The 18,188-nt window shown below is 44.3% G+C and overlaps 1 protein-coding gene across 1 annotated transcript in view; it reads right to left on the reverse strand.

The window, feature by feature from the left end:
• The window catches only part of TES (testin LIM domain protein), a 29,379-nt gene extending 13,494 nt beyond the window's left edge, over positions 1-15,885 (reverse strand). Inside the window, exons 1-2 of the mRNA XM_083574646.1 lie at positions 15,395-15,885; positions 3,425-3,510 (exon numbers count right to left, since the gene is read on the reverse strand). Coding sequence (XP_083430772.1) covers positions 3,425-3,510; positions 15,395-15,421 — 113 coding nt within the window. The 5' untranslated portion in view covers positions 15,422-15,885. The remainder of the gene's footprint in view (positions 1-3,424; positions 3,511-15,394) is intronic.
• Between the last annotated feature and the right edge of the window lie 2,303 nt (positions 15,886-18,188).

Below are 18,188 nucleotides of genomic sequence, written 5' to 3' on the forward strand. Positions count from 1 at the left end.
GGCTTTATATTCACACAGATGTTACACTCCCATCTAGTGGAAAAGAACATAATTGTACTGCAGACCCTAAAGGCATATTTGTTTTGCAGAAAGCTTTTCAGAGACGTTCGTGCACATATATTTGCTGGGCCATCTATCTATTGGGGGGGAATTGCGGGGGGGGGGGGGAGTCTAGGTTTGGTCATTCTGAAATTCCTGACAAACTACCTTCACACTTAGAGAAGCTAACAGAGATCTTCTTTTAACAATATGTCATGTATAAATACATATACGTAGAACCATAGAATTGCAGAGTTTGAGGGTCATCTAGCTCAATCTCTGCAATGCAGGAATCCTGGCCACAGCCAGCCCTGGGTGGACTTGAACCACCAACCTTCTGGCCACAGTTTATCTTGAAATGGGAAAGGTAGCAGATTCAGCAGAGCTCAACCTAGGACTACCCAGCTATTGATGCACACCAATTCCCATCATCAGAATTCCGAGCCAATGGCTTTATTAATCTGAATGGGGAGTCTTGTGTTTATTTAGTCTGCTGGAATAATGCTGATGTTGATTCATGTATTTTAAAAATATGTACCTTCAGTGGTGGGTTTATGATCTGTGGGGCCCTTTGTGCAGCCCTTTCCGGGCCCCACCCATTAGTTTTCCTTAATAAATGTGACTGTCTCAAAACTAGAGGAAATGATAATTATGTTTCTGCCTTTGCACTGTGCTCCCTGCTCCCCAGACAACTTGGGAATACTTCTTGCTGTTGCCCAGACAGGGGGGAAAGGTGAGGACAGTAATGGTGAATCTGAAATGGGTGCCCCCCCCAATAAAAAAAACCTTGGGAACAATCAGGAAAAAGATGATGATGATTATGGTGACGACCTGAAAGATCATCTCACTGCTTATATTCCCAGCTGATCACTGCACTCTGCAGGTGAAGGCCTCTTGCAGGTACCATCTTATCAAGAGGACCATCCACACAATATACAAATTGGGCCTTTAGCGCTCTGACACCTACCCTTAGGAACTCCCTCCCTGTCAATATTCGACAGGTCCCGTCTCTGTTCTCTTTTTGGCACCTACTGAATACTTTCTTCTTCCAACATGCCTTCCTCTAGTTCAGGCTTTTTCTGCAGTCTGTACCTGTATTGGAATTGTTTTAATTTTTTATTGCTTTGTTCAGTTGTTGTTTGCCAACCTGGGCTTCTTTCTGGAGGAAGGGCAAAATATAAATTTAATATACTAATAATACCTCTGCCAAGGGGTCTCCCTGCTCAACAACTTTGGGAAAAGGTGACAGTAACAACAGAGGTGGTAACCAGTGCCGTTTTTCTAGAAAAAGAGGTGCTGAAACTCACCACGAATGCCTCCCTTGTTCTCTTATAATGACAGTGGCGCTCGCCTGAGAGATGGAACTGGTGGTAATAATGACGATGCCCTAATCCACAAAAGGGTTCATCTAGTGTATGTTATTTAGGAAGGACTCTATTTTATTTCCTTTTTTCATTATTCTCCTTCACCTCTTATCTTTAATGGTAATAAAGCTTACAATACAGCTTAAAGGTAAAGGTAAAGGTAAAGGTAAAGGGACCCTTGACCGTTAGGTCCAGTCGCAGACAACTCTGGGGTTGTGGTGCTCATCTCGCTTTATTGGCTGAGGGAGCCGGCGTACAGTATGACTAAGCCACTTCTGGCGAACCAGAGCAGCGCACGGAAATGCTGTTTACCTTCTCGCCGGAGCGGTACCTATTTATCTACTTGCACTGGCGTGCTTACGAACTGCTAGGTTGGCAGGAGCCGGGACCGAACAATGAGAGCTCACCCCATCGCGGGGATTCAAACCTCTGACCTTCTGATCGGCAAGCCCTAGGCTCAGTGGTTTAGACCACAGCGCCACCCGCATCCCACAATACAGCTTACAAGAGAGCCAGTGTGGTGTAGTGGTTAAGAGCGGTAGTCTCGTAATATGGGGAACCGGGTTCGCGTCTCTGCTCCTCCACATGCAGCTGCTGGGTGACCTTGGGCCAGTCACACTTCTTTGAAGTCTCTCAGCCCCACTCACCTCACAGAGTGTTTGTTGTGGGGGAGGAAGGGAAAGGAGAATGTTAGCCACTTTGAGACTCCTGAAGGGGAGTGAAAGGCGGGATATCAAATCCAAACTCCTCTTCTTCCTCTTCTAATTAACTGGAAGATGGGGTTCATAGGTAACGTCTCAGACATCACAAGGATTTGGTGCCTGTATAAAAGATGGTTCTTCCACACACACACTTTGGAAAGGGAGACAAGGTAGCCCAGGAGAGGTCAGGGGAGCGACACAGCATGCAGAAAGTCCCAGACTGTTCAATCCATGGAATGCAGTATCAATACATTTGGCTTCTTGGTTAAATTCTATAGCAACACCAATCACCGGTAGCATTTCTTCACGGTACAGTCAAAACTGTACTCTCATCGGAAGCAAGCCCAATGGAAATCAGTTGACTTCTAAGTAAGCAACTGTACAAAACATTAAATTGCCCCAAGGCTGGCCCAAGACATTTTGGCATCTGAGGCAGACCTCAAAATGGCGTCCTCCCTCCCCACCAGGGAGAAAGGGGGTCAGGAAAGAGCCACATCAGGAACAAGGGTGGGGGAGGGAAAGGAAGGAAGACTGACAATGGGATTAGTTGCCCTGGTAGACCCTGCTGCCTGGGGCAGTCTCAATTCTCCTCATGGGCGAACTGGCCTTGGCTTGCCTGAACCCACATTTTATTTATACGCTCATAAGAATCTAAGAGCTCCACTGCAGGGGTCAGCAAACTTTTTCAGCAGGGGGCTGGTCCACTGTCCCTCAGACCTTGTTGGGGGCTGGATTATATTTTTTGGGGGGGAAATGAATGAATTCCTATGCCCTACAAATAACCCAGAGATGCATTTTAAATAAAAGCACACATTATACTCATGTATAAACACCAGGCAAGCCCCACAAATAACCCAGAGATGCATTTTAAATAAAAAAACACATTCTACTCATGTAAAAACACATAGATTCCCAGGCCGTCCGTGGGCCGGATTTAGAAGGCGATTGGGCCGGATCCGGCCCCTGGGCCTTAGTTTGCCTACCCATGCTCTCCTGCATGGGACCAAAGGTCCACCTAGCCAAGTATTCTGTTCTCATAGTAGCCTGCGAAAAGCCCACAGGCAAGATGTGTGCACAATAGCAGTGAAATAGTATGGTGTCTTTCTCATATATTTGAAAAGGCTAGCATAACTCACACTTGCTGTTCTAATCAGAATCAATTCCTTCATGTGTTAATTTTTCCCAATTTTGTCCATGTGTGTGATATAGTTAAGTTTATGTCTGAATGAGTCAGTTTGCGGCCGAATGAGACCTGTGTTGTGCAGATATGCTTATCTGCAATAGAAATGTTTTGGTAAATCAGGAAACCTCTCCTCTTACCTCCAGAAATGTAGCTCAAATCCTTCACATTTGTCTTTGCACTTCAAGCAAGGGGCTCCTGATCCTTCTTCATGTCCTAAGCCCATCTAGAAAACCAAAAAAAAGAACAGAGTTTTTAAAAAAAATTTCCCCAAGGCACATAGTATTATTTTTAGAGTGCTTCAACTGGCAAACTTCCAAAAATCTATCTAAGATATAGGCAGGGGGAGTTATCAACTTTCAACAAGATAATTCACTTGAAGCTGCATCATGGAAGCGTCACACCTTTCTTCCTAGCCCTGTAATTTCTGAATAATAGCTGGCTCTTTAATGCATTTGGCTTTGTGATAGCGGTAGTGATAGCAGGACACTGAAATAAGAAACATATGATTGGACCAGGGCTGGGTGATATATCGTCCACAACCAGTTTGAAGTCCATATTGTGGTATCATTGTCATAGTTCTTGACCTGGCAATATATTGCAAATCATGATGTGGGTGTGGGTGTGGTAGGCAAATATCACAATGTGGCATAAATCGTGAAGCCAGCCAATGCCTCTACAGAGCTCCATCCTTATTTCAGACTTTGCAGTATATCAGTATATTGCGATGTTTAGCTGGTGATACACCACAAAGTTGAAAATCAGGTGTATCCTTATTGCAGACATTGAGATATTTCAGTATATCACACTGTTTAGCTGGCAATATATCACAAAGTTCAAAACCAGGTATCACCCAACCATAACATTCACCTCTACATAGTTCCATTCTTATTTCAGACATTGTGATATATCTGTATATCACGATGTTTAGCTGGTGATGTATTGCGATGTTGAAAACCAGATATCGCCCACCCTACTGAATCAGCTTCCCCCCTCCAGCGGTTTAGCAAGCCACTATGTAACACCTCCTGCCTCTGTTGAACAGCTCGCCTGGGACACCTGCCACCAGTGGTGCTTGCTTGCCTGCCAGACATGTGCCCTGCTGGAGTTGATGTGGCCACCTACTGGCTACTAGGCAACAGCCTGGTGTGACAACAGCCTTACATTTCTATCAATATAGAAAGAAAAGACCACATGAAACTTATGTTCTGCAAGAGTGCTTCAGCAAGCAGATTTGTTGAGCAGAAAAGAAATGGCCAGTTTTCATGAAAATGAGTAATGGGCTGTAATGGTTGCCATCAATTTGATTTGATTTTAATTAATTTTTATAATGAAATGTTTCTAGAATGTTGCACTATTTTATTGTTGTTAGCCGCCCTGAGCCCAGCTTCGGCTGGGGAGGGCGGGATATAAATAAATTTTATTATTATTATTATTATTATTATTATTATTAAGCCTTTGGCTGGCTATTCATGAGGGGACACAGGCTTTTGCCCCTGCGTAAGTAAAAGCAGCAAGCTTCAAGGTGAAAGGGTTTCAGACATAATATTCATAATTATCATTACCACTTACCCAAAAGTGTGTGTTGCAATTGCTAAGTAATGCTTTACACCTGTGTGGAATTCTGACTGAACACCAAGCTTGCCTTTCAATACTCAAAAGTATAAGAAATCTGCCTGCATGCTTTTTCTTCTTCTTTTTTTTAAAAAAGAGGATGGAATCAATTTATCCATAAATGGAATCATGGAAGAAAGTAAGACACATAGGTCATTTGAAATGTAGCCAAGAAGAGGTTTCTGGATGTCAGTTGCTAAAAATTCTAAAAAAAACATCTGGCATTTCAAATACGCCCAGTTTGATTTCAAGGCAGTCTGCGAACGAAAAGCATTACAAGTCTACTGATTGAAGTCATCTGCTTCACAATGCCTTCACGACTAAAATATTACTTCAGAGCAAAGTGTTATAAATGGTTGCAGGCCAGCCTCATGTTTGAAAAAGAAATCTTGCTTTAATCAGCTTGGAATGTTTCTGGGGACTCAAAAGCTGGCTCTCTTTTATATTAAAGAGCCCTGACCAAACCTCAGCTTCCTGGCTGCTGCCAATCAAATGTCTGGGGAAACAGAAGTGCTGAATATCATCTCTCCCTCTCAAGAAGAAGAAGAAGAAGATCTGCACCATCAAATAATGTATTCATATGTTGCATGTTCTTACTGCAGGCTAAGGGAAAATTACTGGGTGGGGAGGAACAAATTCTGAGAGGAATTGTCACCTGTCACTTAATATAATGGTGGCCAACACACAGAATGCAGCCACAATGACAGTGTCAAAAGGACGTGGTGGCATCATGTGCTGGCATCCTCGTGTGGCTACACAGTGCTACAGAGATGCAATGCAAACCAGGTGTGCTTCTAGACTCTTAGAGACACAACATCAGGAATATATGAGCAGGTGCCCACAATTCCTCTCGCCCCTGGCAAATGTCCCTGGCTTGAGGAGGACTGCCAGTAGACTTCAATCTAGTGTTATATCTTGAACACCCATGGGTAGTGTTGAAGAGAAACCGAGGCAAAGATGCACAAGCTCACACAGATGCCTTCAGATACAAGCAAGTGGATATTCTTTGTTCTTTTGGCCCGACACCAAGATCCAGGACCGAGGGCCTTCTGGCGGTTCTCTCACTGCAAGGAGCGAAGCTACAGGGAACCAGACAGAGGGCCTTCTTGGTAGTGGCACCCACTCAGTGGAACGTCCTCCCATCAGATGTCAAGGAGACAAGGAGCTATACAATCTTTAGAAGACATCTGAAGGCCTGTATAGGGAAGCTTTTTAATGTGTGATGTTTTATTATGTTTTTATATGTGCTGGAAGCCACCCAGAGCAGCTGGGGCAGCCCAGTCATCTGGTACTACTATCTTACTTGGCTATGAGTGATTGCCAAGAAAGAAGACAACTACAACTAGTAATAATAATGGGGAAATATACACAAAGAGGCTCCCCTTTTCAATGCCCTGCCAAATGTACAGATGTTGGAAGGGAGTGGAGTGGAACTGACCTTCTGAAAATCACATGTACAATGGTACCTCGGGTTACATATGCTTCAGGTTACAGACTCTGCTAACCCAGAAATAGTACCTTAGGTTAAGAACTTTGCTTCAGGATGAGGACAGAAATTGTGCTCCAGCGGCACAGCAGCAGGAGGAGGCCCAATTAGCTAAAGTGGTGCTTCAGGTTAAGAACAGTTTCAGGTTAGGAACGGACCTCTGGAACGAATTAAGTACTTAACCCGAGGTACCACTGTATATTCTAACACTTAAGCGGCTGTCGGAACCAGCAGCTGTTATGCGCAGGAGATTTTCGTGCAGGTGAGCCTCAGTGTGACTGTGGCCTTAACCAAACCCTTCTAACATTTATACGTAACAAGACCATATGCATAGCTAGCTGGCACTAGACCATACATGTACTGGCAACATGGATTGGCTGAGGGAGACAGGGAACAGCAAGAAGCCTCAAATTCAGCAGGGAACTGCTTTTACTTAGGCTTCACTTTTTCAGCATTCTTCCAAAGAAGCTATTCCTTGTTTGGGAATCCCAGGCCTGGTGCACCAAATTGCGAATGAGTAGGAGCTGTGAATTGGGAAAACTCTGGTTCAAACCTACGCTCAGCACCAGGAAAGCCTTGGGCAAACCACCACTTCTCAGCTTCATCTATAAAATGGGGATAACCATATTAGCTTGTTTTACAGGGCTGTTCTAAGGGCTACCGAGGGAATGTATATAAAGCCTCGATAGGTGTATTAAAATCATATATTGCAATGAAACACAGTACCAATGCAAGAGTTTAGAAATGTTTTTAATGGACAAAAGGCGATTATTAAGGCCTCGTTGGTATTAAAACGTGTTATTTAATTTTATTGCTTTACATTTTGATTTTGTCACTTTATGATTCCTACCCCCTGCCACCCCACACAGAAATCTGCCCAGGCCATCTTTGAGAGAATTCCCACACATATAAGGGAATTCTGGTCTATCTTGATAACTAGCAATTTTGACAATTACAAAATATAGAATTAATTTCGCTGGTACAAAATTACCCGAATGGCTGAGAATGTTGTCCTGTTATAAAAAAAAACAACCCAGGACTTTTTCCATTTTGTCCCATTTTCATTTGGTCTGTTGAACTGGGAAGATTTATTGAAATGGTGACTGGCTGTTGATTTTAACTCTGAACTGGTTTCCAAGGCAGCCGCCGCAAAACAACAAGGATCAAGAAATGCCCTGCAAGAAATGCCAAGTGGCACTTTGCAGTAAACGAACGGAACAGAAACTTTTACTTCTGCATATAAAGTGAGTGCTGCTTGCAATACAGGATTTTAAGCAAGTTTTCTCTTTGCTTATTTTCATTGTTCAGACACATCCCAGAGTTTACCTCCTCTCAAAAAACCCCTTTTAAAAAAGGCAGACACATACCATTCTTCTTTAAAGAGTAGCCGTCTGAATGGGAATGTTCCCCCCTTATTTTCCAAAAGGACGCAAATTTCTCTGCTTCAGTGCCAGCCTCTCCTTTCCTGAGGCAAACTATGTGATCACAGCATGCAAATGGGACCGCGAGGCAGTGACCTACTGACACGTTTTTATGGAGTTCACCGATGTCACAGACAGGGCAGAGCAAATTCTAACTTGGAACAAAGGTTTAACTAACAGGGGCTCAATAAAGCACCAACTGTATAGCTCTCGGCATCTCCATGGTGAAGTTAATGGGAAACACAGACACTGGGGAAAATCACAACCTCCGTCAAACACATAGCATTATACTCAGAGATTCCTCCATTGCAGGGGGTTGGACTAGATGACCGTGAGGGTCCCTCCCAACTCTGCAATTCTATGATTCTTTCTATAAAAAGAGATAAAATCAGGTAGCAGTTGTATATGTGGGAGAGATTAGCCTAATGTTAAAGGCATCCCTGGCACATGAATGCACTCAGTGAATTAGGCATTAAGACTGTATTTTGCAACTACTCAAGCTCTAACCTCTGAGGCACTCAGGCTTTGGGTAAGAGAATTATGAGCAATTTATTCTGGGCAGGCAGAAGAAGATTTTCTCAGAGATTGTTTATTTCAAGCTCATTGTCAAGAACCAATAACCCTTCTTTATGGGACATGAAATCTCACACAGATGCCATGTATATCATCTTACCTCCCTATCTCATCCCATTTTACCACATACCCAAAATAAATATCTTGCCATTTCTCTTCGCTGCATTATTCATCTACAGATGAAATAAAGACAACCCAAGAGGCCTTTAGTATCTAGGAGTTCACTTCTAGCCTTTCTGCTTCAGGTTAACTTTTCAATGTAAGCATGGAGACATTCAAGGAAATTTGGCTGCAATCCTATTTACCTACTTACCTCAAAACAGGCCCTACTCAACTCATTGAGACTTCTAAGTAGGCATGTGAAGGATTGCAATGTTAGAAAGTTGCTTTTCTGCGATACAGAAGCATAGCTGTCAACTTACAGATTTGAAAATAAGGGACCAGCAGCCTTGAAAATAAGGGACCAGCAGCCAAAATAAGGGACCTGCAGCCTCACCTGTTCCAAGCACAGTCTTCCTGTCTTCCTCCTGCAGTCTGGTCAAACTCATGCTGGTAGCTTCGAGAACACTGTCCAACCAACTTTGTAACAAGAGGTTCAACTGACTAGAATCTGAATCACATGCACCACAAGGCCTATGCAGCCTCAACTTAAGATGGCTCCCTGGCCTGGCTTTGCACTGCAAAGTTTGCAGCAGCACGTGCAACAAAATGGCGTCCAGCATTCAAAAACCCCCTCAGCTTGCATTAACTAGCCACAGTCGTTCTTAGACTTCTTATTGGGTGAGCAACACAGCCAAGCAACACAGTTGGAGCCTCCCTCCTCCCTGGCTGGCAGGGAGGGAGGGAGAGGAGCTGCTTCCTTTGAAATTTAAGGGACATACTTTAAGAGACATTTAAGGGACATCCATCAGTAAGGGACAACAGTGGGACATGGCGCTGGAATAAGGGACTGTCCCTTCAAATAAGGGACACTTGACAGCTATGTACAGAAGGCCTACGAATCCTCAAATCAAAGGGAGATAATATGGTGCTGCCAGATGTTGTTAAGACTCCAACGCTCATCGACTTGTCTGATGGTTAGGGATAATGGGAGTTATAGCCCAACAATATCCGAAGGGTACCACACTGGCTACCCGTTCTTAATGTTTCCATTTGCATCTTGAGTTTTGTGCAGGTATTCCTTGATCCCTCCACAGGAAAGGTACCTTATAGGAATACACTGGAATAACTTTTTTAAAAAATAAAAAAGAGCCAGCAAGGAAGTGACCAAAGACAACACTTATATTTATTCATTTGTATATTCAAGGCAGCTCAGAAAATTCTTTAAAATGTGATCCTAGGAAACATGAGAAGGGAAATAATAAAGGTTGATTGCCTATATATCATATAATCTCTTTACCACTGAATCCTTCTCATTTCCAGCTTGGTGCAATGTCTTCAACAACTGTTTGAAGAGTGACAGGCAGTTATGCTCCTAATTTCTCCCCCGCCACATTACTGTCTTCCCAGCTACTTTTCTCTTGTTCTTTTTTGTGTGGAACCAGAGAATAAGTCTTGATAAAAAAAAATGAAGCATGCACCACATCTATAAAGAAGTAGCCACCTTTGTCTGCAATGTCATTTTTGAAAATGAACATGCTCTATGAAGCAATTAAGAGCTATAATTATAGAAGTACATTCTCATTCAGCTCATAGGATGGCTTTGAATTAAGGCAAAGTATGTTCCAGCGAAAAAACCAAGTTATGGAATTTATGAAGAGAGCAAAGCGGCAGCTTTCAAAGATGGGAGAACCAGATGGATGTTTTTCAGATGTACTTTTCCACAGGTCTTCAGATTTCACACAAGATCAGGTAACGAGAAGAAGGTCTCAAGCCTGATATTTATGTTCACCATTGCATCAGGAAGCCTGAAATCACAGAGCATCAAAGCTCTCTGTTGGCCACAGTTAATGGAGTCAGTTTTCACCAGGACAGAACTACCAAAGAGCATCACTGAGATCAAAGGGGATGCACAGTTTTGCCTATTAGGATGTGCTCAGTTGCCAGGACTGGAACGGATTAATCCACCTCACATTAAATTTCTTAAAATTTAGGAAGTGGGTTGGTTCTAACTAATGGCAGGGACAACGTTTACGAAGAAGAGTTTCCTACCAACATACTACATGTTCTCTTCTATTTTTCTGGCCTCCAGATTACAGCGATACTTATACAACTACCACATAGCTTATGCCAACACTGGCATGTGTTTATCCTTACTACATTTTATCGTCTTCTGGAACGGGATCTCTTAAATCTTTCACAAACATTTATTTCTATTTATTCCTAAACAAAGAGGTTGCAGATGGCTGCGTAAGAGAGTAAATATATCATTCACAAATTTCTGTTCATGGCCAAGGCCTGGACACAGTTTCTTGTTCTCCGCAACAATAGCTATTCTTGTACAGTGGTACCTTAGTTTAAGTACTTAATCCGTTCCGGAAGTCAGTTCTTAAACCAAAGCGTTCTTAAACCAAGGCGTGCTTTCCCATAGCAGCAGGGGACTCAATTTACAAATGGAACACACTCAACAGGAAGTGAAACATGTTCTTATTCCAAGGCAAAGTTCACAAGCCAAAACACCTACTTCCGGGTTTGCAGCGTTCTTAATCCAAGTTGTTCATAAACTAAGATGTTCTTAAACCAAGGTAGCACTGTATTCTGTATAACACACTCCTGCAGGTAAGATACCCACCTGGAAACATTTTCCAGGGTCTCAACAGATTTGTTTAAATGACAGATATGTGGTCTCTTATAATCTTCTGTAATCCCAAAACCTAACTGAAAGAGTCATACTTCCTCTAAGATTGTGTGTGTGTGTTAACAAAATCTGGACAACAGATTGACTACTTCAGCCTAATGCTTGCTAATTGTAACATCGAAGAAGCAAGCATACATTTATTCTTCATCAACAGGCCCAATTTTCCATGTAAAATATTCTGAAGATATATATGATGATGGAAAGAGCTATGTTGCTAAACTATCACTTTCAGCACAAGTTTTGAGCTGCCCTTAAAAGTGGCCTTTTGGGCAACAATTAAATATACAGTACCTTTATGAAGTGTCACAAAAAAGTTGGCATGTAGCCATAGGCACTCGAAGTTGAATGCAACACAAAAAACATCAGCAAGTTTCTTGGAGTTCCTTTCACTTCTGTGACACTGACCAATTATCTGAGACCTCTTTCATATACTAAAGGAGAAGCAGTGACATCTGAAAAACTAATATGGAGCAGATTATATACATTCTTGAAGAAATACATGAGTATAAAGTTGAATCCATTAACTATACTCCTTCCCTGATCATGTTTCCAGTGAATATACATTCCTTTTTGTGCAAAATTACCATCATCCTACATGAAGTTCTGGCTAACCAGGATATTAAGAAATTTCCCCTTTCATTTATCGAGATAGCTCAAAGTATTTATATTGAAAGTTCAGACGTGAACTGGATGGCGTTGGTGCATATGGAGTTGTACAGGTATGTGACACAAGAACTGTTGCATTTATAGACTGGTAGCTGAAGTTCAAGTCCATGCATGGACTCATTTGGTAGCCCTGGAGAAACAATCACAATCTGGCCTATTTCTAGTGCTACAATAAGTATCCAAACAAACCCCTGTGTTGCAAAAGAACGTCAACAATGTTTGGGCAACATGATGACCATATCCATACGTAATACACAATCTTTATAGAATTCTTTCAAACAATAACAAGTTCAATGAATATATGCAGAGCAGTGACTACATTATTACATAAGCACTGCTCCACAGCATTTTATATTTTCATTCACATATATTCATTCGAAATAAGATGGGTCTATGAAACAATTCTAGGGACGCGGGTGGCGCTGTGGGTTAAACCACAGAGCCTAGGACTTGCCGATCAGAAGGCTGGCGATTCAAATCCCCGCGACGGGGTGAGCTCCCATTGCTCGGTCCCTGCTCCTGCCAACCTAGCAGTTCGAAAGCATGTCAAAGTGCAAGTAGATAAATAGGTACCACTCCGGCGGGAAGGTAAACGGCGTTTCCGTGCGCTGCTCTGGTTTGCCAGAAGCGGCTTAGTCATGCTGGCCGCATGACCCGGAAGCTGTACGTCGGCTCCCTCGGCCAATAAAGCGAGATGAGCGCCGTAACCCCAGAGTCGGTCACGGCTGGACCTAATGGTCAGGGGTCCCTTTACCTTTATGAAACAATTCTATATTCTCCCACCACGCTGACGAAGATCCACAAAACAGCAGTCAATATCCGGAATCTCTGTTCATTATATTACAAAGTTGGAATCTCTGTTAGACATTATATTACAAAGTTTGGTACCTTGCTTCATTTAAAGGCTTTCAGAGACTTTGAGTCTAAGATTTCATTTTGAACTTGTTATTGTTTGAAAGAATTCTATAAAGATTGTCTGTTACGTATGTATATGGTCCTCGTGTTGCCCAAACATTGTTGACTATTGCTAGTGCTGCCAGAGCCAGGCACCGGGACCTGCAACTCATCCTTCACCCAACCTGATGCCCTTCAGATGTTCTGAACTGCAACTCCCATCAACCTCAGTCACCATGGCCAATGGTCAGGGATGATGGGAGTTATGGCCCAAAACATCTGAAGGGTGCTAGGCTTGGGAAGGCTGCTCATGCAGCCTGGGGCTCGAGCGCTCAGGTTCCCTTCTTTCTTATATTCTCACTCTTCCAAAAGAAATAGCAAAATAAGACTGCACACACAGACTATTAGCGTACATCAACAGTGCACACCAACATCCAATCTATTCACCAGCTTTCACTGGTGTGGGCTACAAAAAGTAAATGGAAGAACTATTTGAGCACCAGGCCATGAACCATGCTGTTTTGCTGCCCTAGAGCACTTGTAGGTTCTGGTAGGCTCCCCAGGTCTGGAGCTCGTAAGGTTACGTACTTCAGGGGCAGACTTTGGGCTCTCAAATTTCAGTGGCACCCTGTGTGATGCTGAAATTTGGGCCCTCCACCACTTGAGCCCTATTCTACAGCACTGTTGTGGCGCCCCTGCAGTGCTGCGCCCCCTGTGGTCGAACTGTTCATGCCACCCTAAAACCACCTCTGCTTACTTCATAGGAATGTGGTATAACTCCACAGTAGGTTGACTTCAGTGTGTAGACCCTTCCTTCTTTCCTCCCGATAATCTGTGTGGTTTATCAATAGGCTTTTAAACTTAACAGAGCAAAGACTGCATGCTCAGGGTGCATAACAGCTAAGGTGTGCTCTTTTGCAGAGAAAGGTTTGCTGCTGATGGGGATCATGTGAGCACACGTGGCGATCCACTAAGAGCAGGTCAGTGGTGCACCCAAGTGGATTGTGTAGCTGAATGAGAATTAAGTAAATACAGAGGTACCTCGGGTTACAGGTTACAGACACTTCAGGTTACAGTTCTCCGCTAACACAGAAATAGTACCTCGGGTTAAGAACTTTGCTTCAGGATGAGAACAGAAATTGTGCAGCGGCGGCACAGCCACAGCAGCAGGCCCCATTAGCTAAAGTGGTGCTTCAGGTTAAGAACAGTTTCAGGTTAAGTACGGACCTCCGGAACAAATTAAGTACTTAACCTGAGGTACCACTGTAGAATAAATCAACAATAATAAGAATGTTAAAGGAACATTTTAAAAAAGTATTAAAATGTTTATTGCTTTTAAATAACACCACAGCACCGGAATGTTCATACGTTCTGGCCCTCTCTAAGGTAGAACCTATCCCAGCAAGAAGTCAGAGATGAATTCCTGTCATTAATGACTAGAGCAGAAATGTCTCTATTTCCCCATCTTCTACCTTATTTTGGCACCTATGCACACCATAAAATTGAATAAAAGCGTGCAACAAACCTACTTCAGTTGAGCACACATTTTGCTCCAGCTTTAGAAAATGCCTCCTCAATTAAGACTTGGCTTTTCTAAAACAGCCTGCCGCCTCCAACAATTCTGAGTAACCAATGCAGAGTATTTCGTTCCAAACAGCTCAGGTGCTGCAAAGATTCAAGTTTCCGTCCTAAACTTACAGAATAAAAATGGTAAAAGAGGTGAAAGCCTTAGGGAGTTGCACTGCTTTTAATGTCGGTGCATCACAGAACTAGAGAACACTTAAAAGAGATCTGCTTGTCCGTACATATTGAACTGTACACACTAACGCAGAATCCATCACAGCAAGCACAGATTAACTCCTGTTTGGTAATATTTGGGCATATCTAGAGAACAAAGAATCTGAATTTTGGGGAGGGGAAAAACCACCTGGAAGGACTGGCGGAGCAGGAGATTGTGCTAGGGACAGGAGCCTAATATTTTTTTCCATTTTCTCTTGTCATTCAGACTTTGCTGTATACTTTTGGTTTTATTTTCGGCACAGCTTTCCCAGACTCATAGAATCACAGAACTGTAGAGTTGGAAGGGACCTGGGGGCCATCTAGTCCAACCTCCTGCAATGCAGGAATATTTACCCAACGTGGGGCTCGTACCCATGAGCCTGAGCTTCAGAGTCTCCTGCTCCACCGACTGAATCGAACGCACTTTTACCTACTTACTAGGGAGTACGCCCCATTAAACACACAACGACCTGGTTCTGAGTAGACGTAGGTAGGACTTGCCCTGCCAGGATCGTGGAACCTACCGATAACCACAGTCTCAGCCAAATCCCTCCGGGCCAATGCTTTTAAAAACAAAAAAATATTTATTTGCATAGTAGCAATATAATAATAATAATTGATAATAATAATATCTCTGCAGCAGCGCCCTCTCCCCTTCAATATTACGAAGGAGGCGCAATCTACTATCCAAGGATGAACTTGAGACGTAGAGGGGTGTGGGGGAGGAAAAAATAGGTTTGGGATCTTACAAACCGAGGAGGAGAACAATAGCAGGCAGCCAGCAAGGGTGTCAGGGGCGTTGGCCAGCGCGGACAGGTAAGTTTAGCCGCCGGCCTCGCTCCCTCCGCGCCCGCGCTGAAGTTGCGCGCTGCTTCCTTACCTTCTTGATCTTGCTTTCCAGATCCATGTTGGATCCCCAGCGCGCGCACGCGAGATCCGGGGCGAGGGAGACACTCAGAGCGCAAATGCCCTCCTCCCTCCTGCTGCTGCTCCCTGACAGTCGGATGTGGTTAGAAAGGAAATGAGCGCAGGGAGGCTCACTTCGCTGGCTCGCTCGCTCGCTCGCCCCGGGCAGCTCCAGCTGCAAGCGAGTGCGCTCAAACTTCCGCTCTCCTGCGGCAGCGGCGAAAGGAACAAAGGAAGCCCGGCAGCCAATGGGCGCGCAGCTGCTCGCAGGTCCGAGAGCCAATCGCGACGCCCACCAGCCCCAGACCTTTGCGCCAGAGAAGGGGCGGCTCTTGCGCGGACGCGCAGCCACCCGGGCGCAAGTGGGGCTGAAGCGGCCCCTTCCTGATGCGTGTAAGCGGAACTCTTTGGCTTCGCAGCCGAGGCGTTCAATGAATGAGCTGCCTGATCAGCTCACGGCAAAGGTATTTGCTGACGCAGCCTGTCAAGGGCTTCCAAGCCTCTGTCTCTCGTGGGGTTAAAGGGCGGGGAGGGGGGAGAGCAGTTTATTACAATTATGAGCTGGTGGCTGATAAGAAGATAATCCCCTTTTCAAAAAGTGCTCCCGGAGGCTCTGTGATTTATAGCGTCTGGGAAATGAGTATGTTTTGCTCTCACTGGAAAAAAATAAAAAACGTTCTTCTACTTATTTTTCCTCGCTTGAAACTGGCTGCAGGAGCAGTAGGCATCTAATTTTTATCCCTGAAGCTCAGTGGTATATGTGTGTGTGTGTATAATATATACCGTATTTTTTGCTCTATAGGACACACTAGACGCTAAGACACACCTAGTTTTGGGGGGAGGAATACAAGAAAAAAAAATTCTGAATCCCAGAAGCCAGAACAGCAAGAGGGATCTGACTTCTGGGATAGCATCTTGCTGTTCTGGCTTCTGGGATAGCCACAAGAGCCGCGCGAAGCCTCAGCAGGGCAGCGGGGAGCCTTCATCCCCATGCGTGCAGAGGCTTTGCAGGGCTATCCCAGAAGCCAGAACAGGGCACGGGGAGCCTTCATCCCCGTGCCCTGCGGAGGCTTCACGGGCTATTCCAAAAGCCATAACAGGGAGAGGGAGCACTGCGCAGCGCTCCGTCTCACTGTTCTGGCTTCTGGAAGAGCCCACGAAGCCTCCGGAGGGCAGCGGGATGAAGGCACCCTGCTGCCCTGTGGAGGCTTAGCTGCGCAGCCTGTATTCGCTCCATAAGACACACACACATTTTCCTTACTTTTTAGGAGGGAAAAAGTGTGTCTTATAGAGTGAAAAATATGGTATATACATACATACACATATGTTGCATGCACAAGGTCCCAGGTTCAATCACAGGCATGTTCAGATAGGGCAAGGAGAGTAACCTGTCAAAATCCTGGAGAGACACTGTCAGTCAGTGTAGACCACCAGCGATGAATCTCCATTCCAGCACGGGTCTTGCTCAGCGTTTGAAATTCACCAGGTACATTCTGCACCTGGCTACCAGCCACTTTTGTCCAAATGCAGATGCCCGGGAGCCAGGATAGTGCCTGACGTCTCCACCATCTGGAGGCGCATGCCTGGAGATCCTTGGACCTGGACTGTTTTCACACACTAGCAACACATCCTATGGAATGCCGTCGGTTATATTTTATCTGCACAATCGGAATGAATTTCAGGAACCAAAAAGTCATATTCAAAAATATGACTTTTGAGCTGTCTGGCCCAAAAATGACAACGGGATTCTGTAACCCTAGTTTAAGGCGCAATTTGGTGTCTAGCTTGTATATCTGAGTTTCTAACATTGGACTCTTGCTGTCTGTAAGGCCGTTCAACACTACCATTACCACCTGATGACATCAGATGCGGAGCAGGTTTGGACAGGGACCAGGTTATGAAAGGACAAGGAGGAGCTTAAAGTGAGCTGCTGATTCTTCCTTTGCAAGTGGGGCTCCTTGCCACTACTGCAGACCTGCTGAACTAAGATGGACCAATGGTCCAACTCAATATAAGGTGGATTTCTGTGATACTAAAGCTGCAAAGTCAGCCAATTTAAGTTCCGATTTTCTTTCCCTGTTCCGCCTTACAACAGGATCCCATGCATGTTTTCACCAAAGTAAGCCCCGCTGACCTCATATGTGGGCAACACTAAACCATGGTTAACATGAAACATAGTTAAATGTTAGGCGCCTGGCAAACTGTAACTCAGCCCATGGTTTACTATGTCACAGAATAGTTAAAAGCACCAGTAAGAGCAACTGAGCCTTAAAAGTGGTTTTACTTGTGGCTCTGTAGCTTTGTGGCAGCGACAGCTCCTTAATCATAGTTAATTAGGAGGCCTGGGCTTGAATGTACTGCTAAGCTATGGCCAGTATTGACCAATGTTTGCAAACCAACTATAAACCTTGGTTAGGAACATGGCATTATAGAGTTGGAAGGAACCACAAGGGCCATTTAGTCGAAGCCCCTGCAATGCAGGAATCTATGCCCAATGTTAATAAGCCACAATTAAGCTGCTGACTTGGGTTCACACATAGTGCTAAACCATAGAATAATCAATCATTTCACATTCTGTGCAAACTAGGCCACTGAGTCAGTGCAACATAATCCCAAATGAGCACACAAAAGTAGAGGCTGCAAAACGAAGCATGCTTATTGAGGAGTAAAAAGGTAAAGGGACCCCTGACCATTAGGTCCAGTCGTGACCGACTCTGGGGTTGCGGCACTCATCTTGCTTTATTGGCCGAGGGAGCCGGCGTACAGCT

The sequence above is a fragment of the Podarcis filfolensis genome (assembly GCF_964270895.1).
Source record: "Podarcis filfolensis genome assembly, chromosome: 10".
Taxonomy (NCBI): domain Eukaryota; kingdom Metazoa; phylum Chordata; class Lepidosauria; order Squamata; family Lacertidae; genus Podarcis; species Podarcis filfolensis.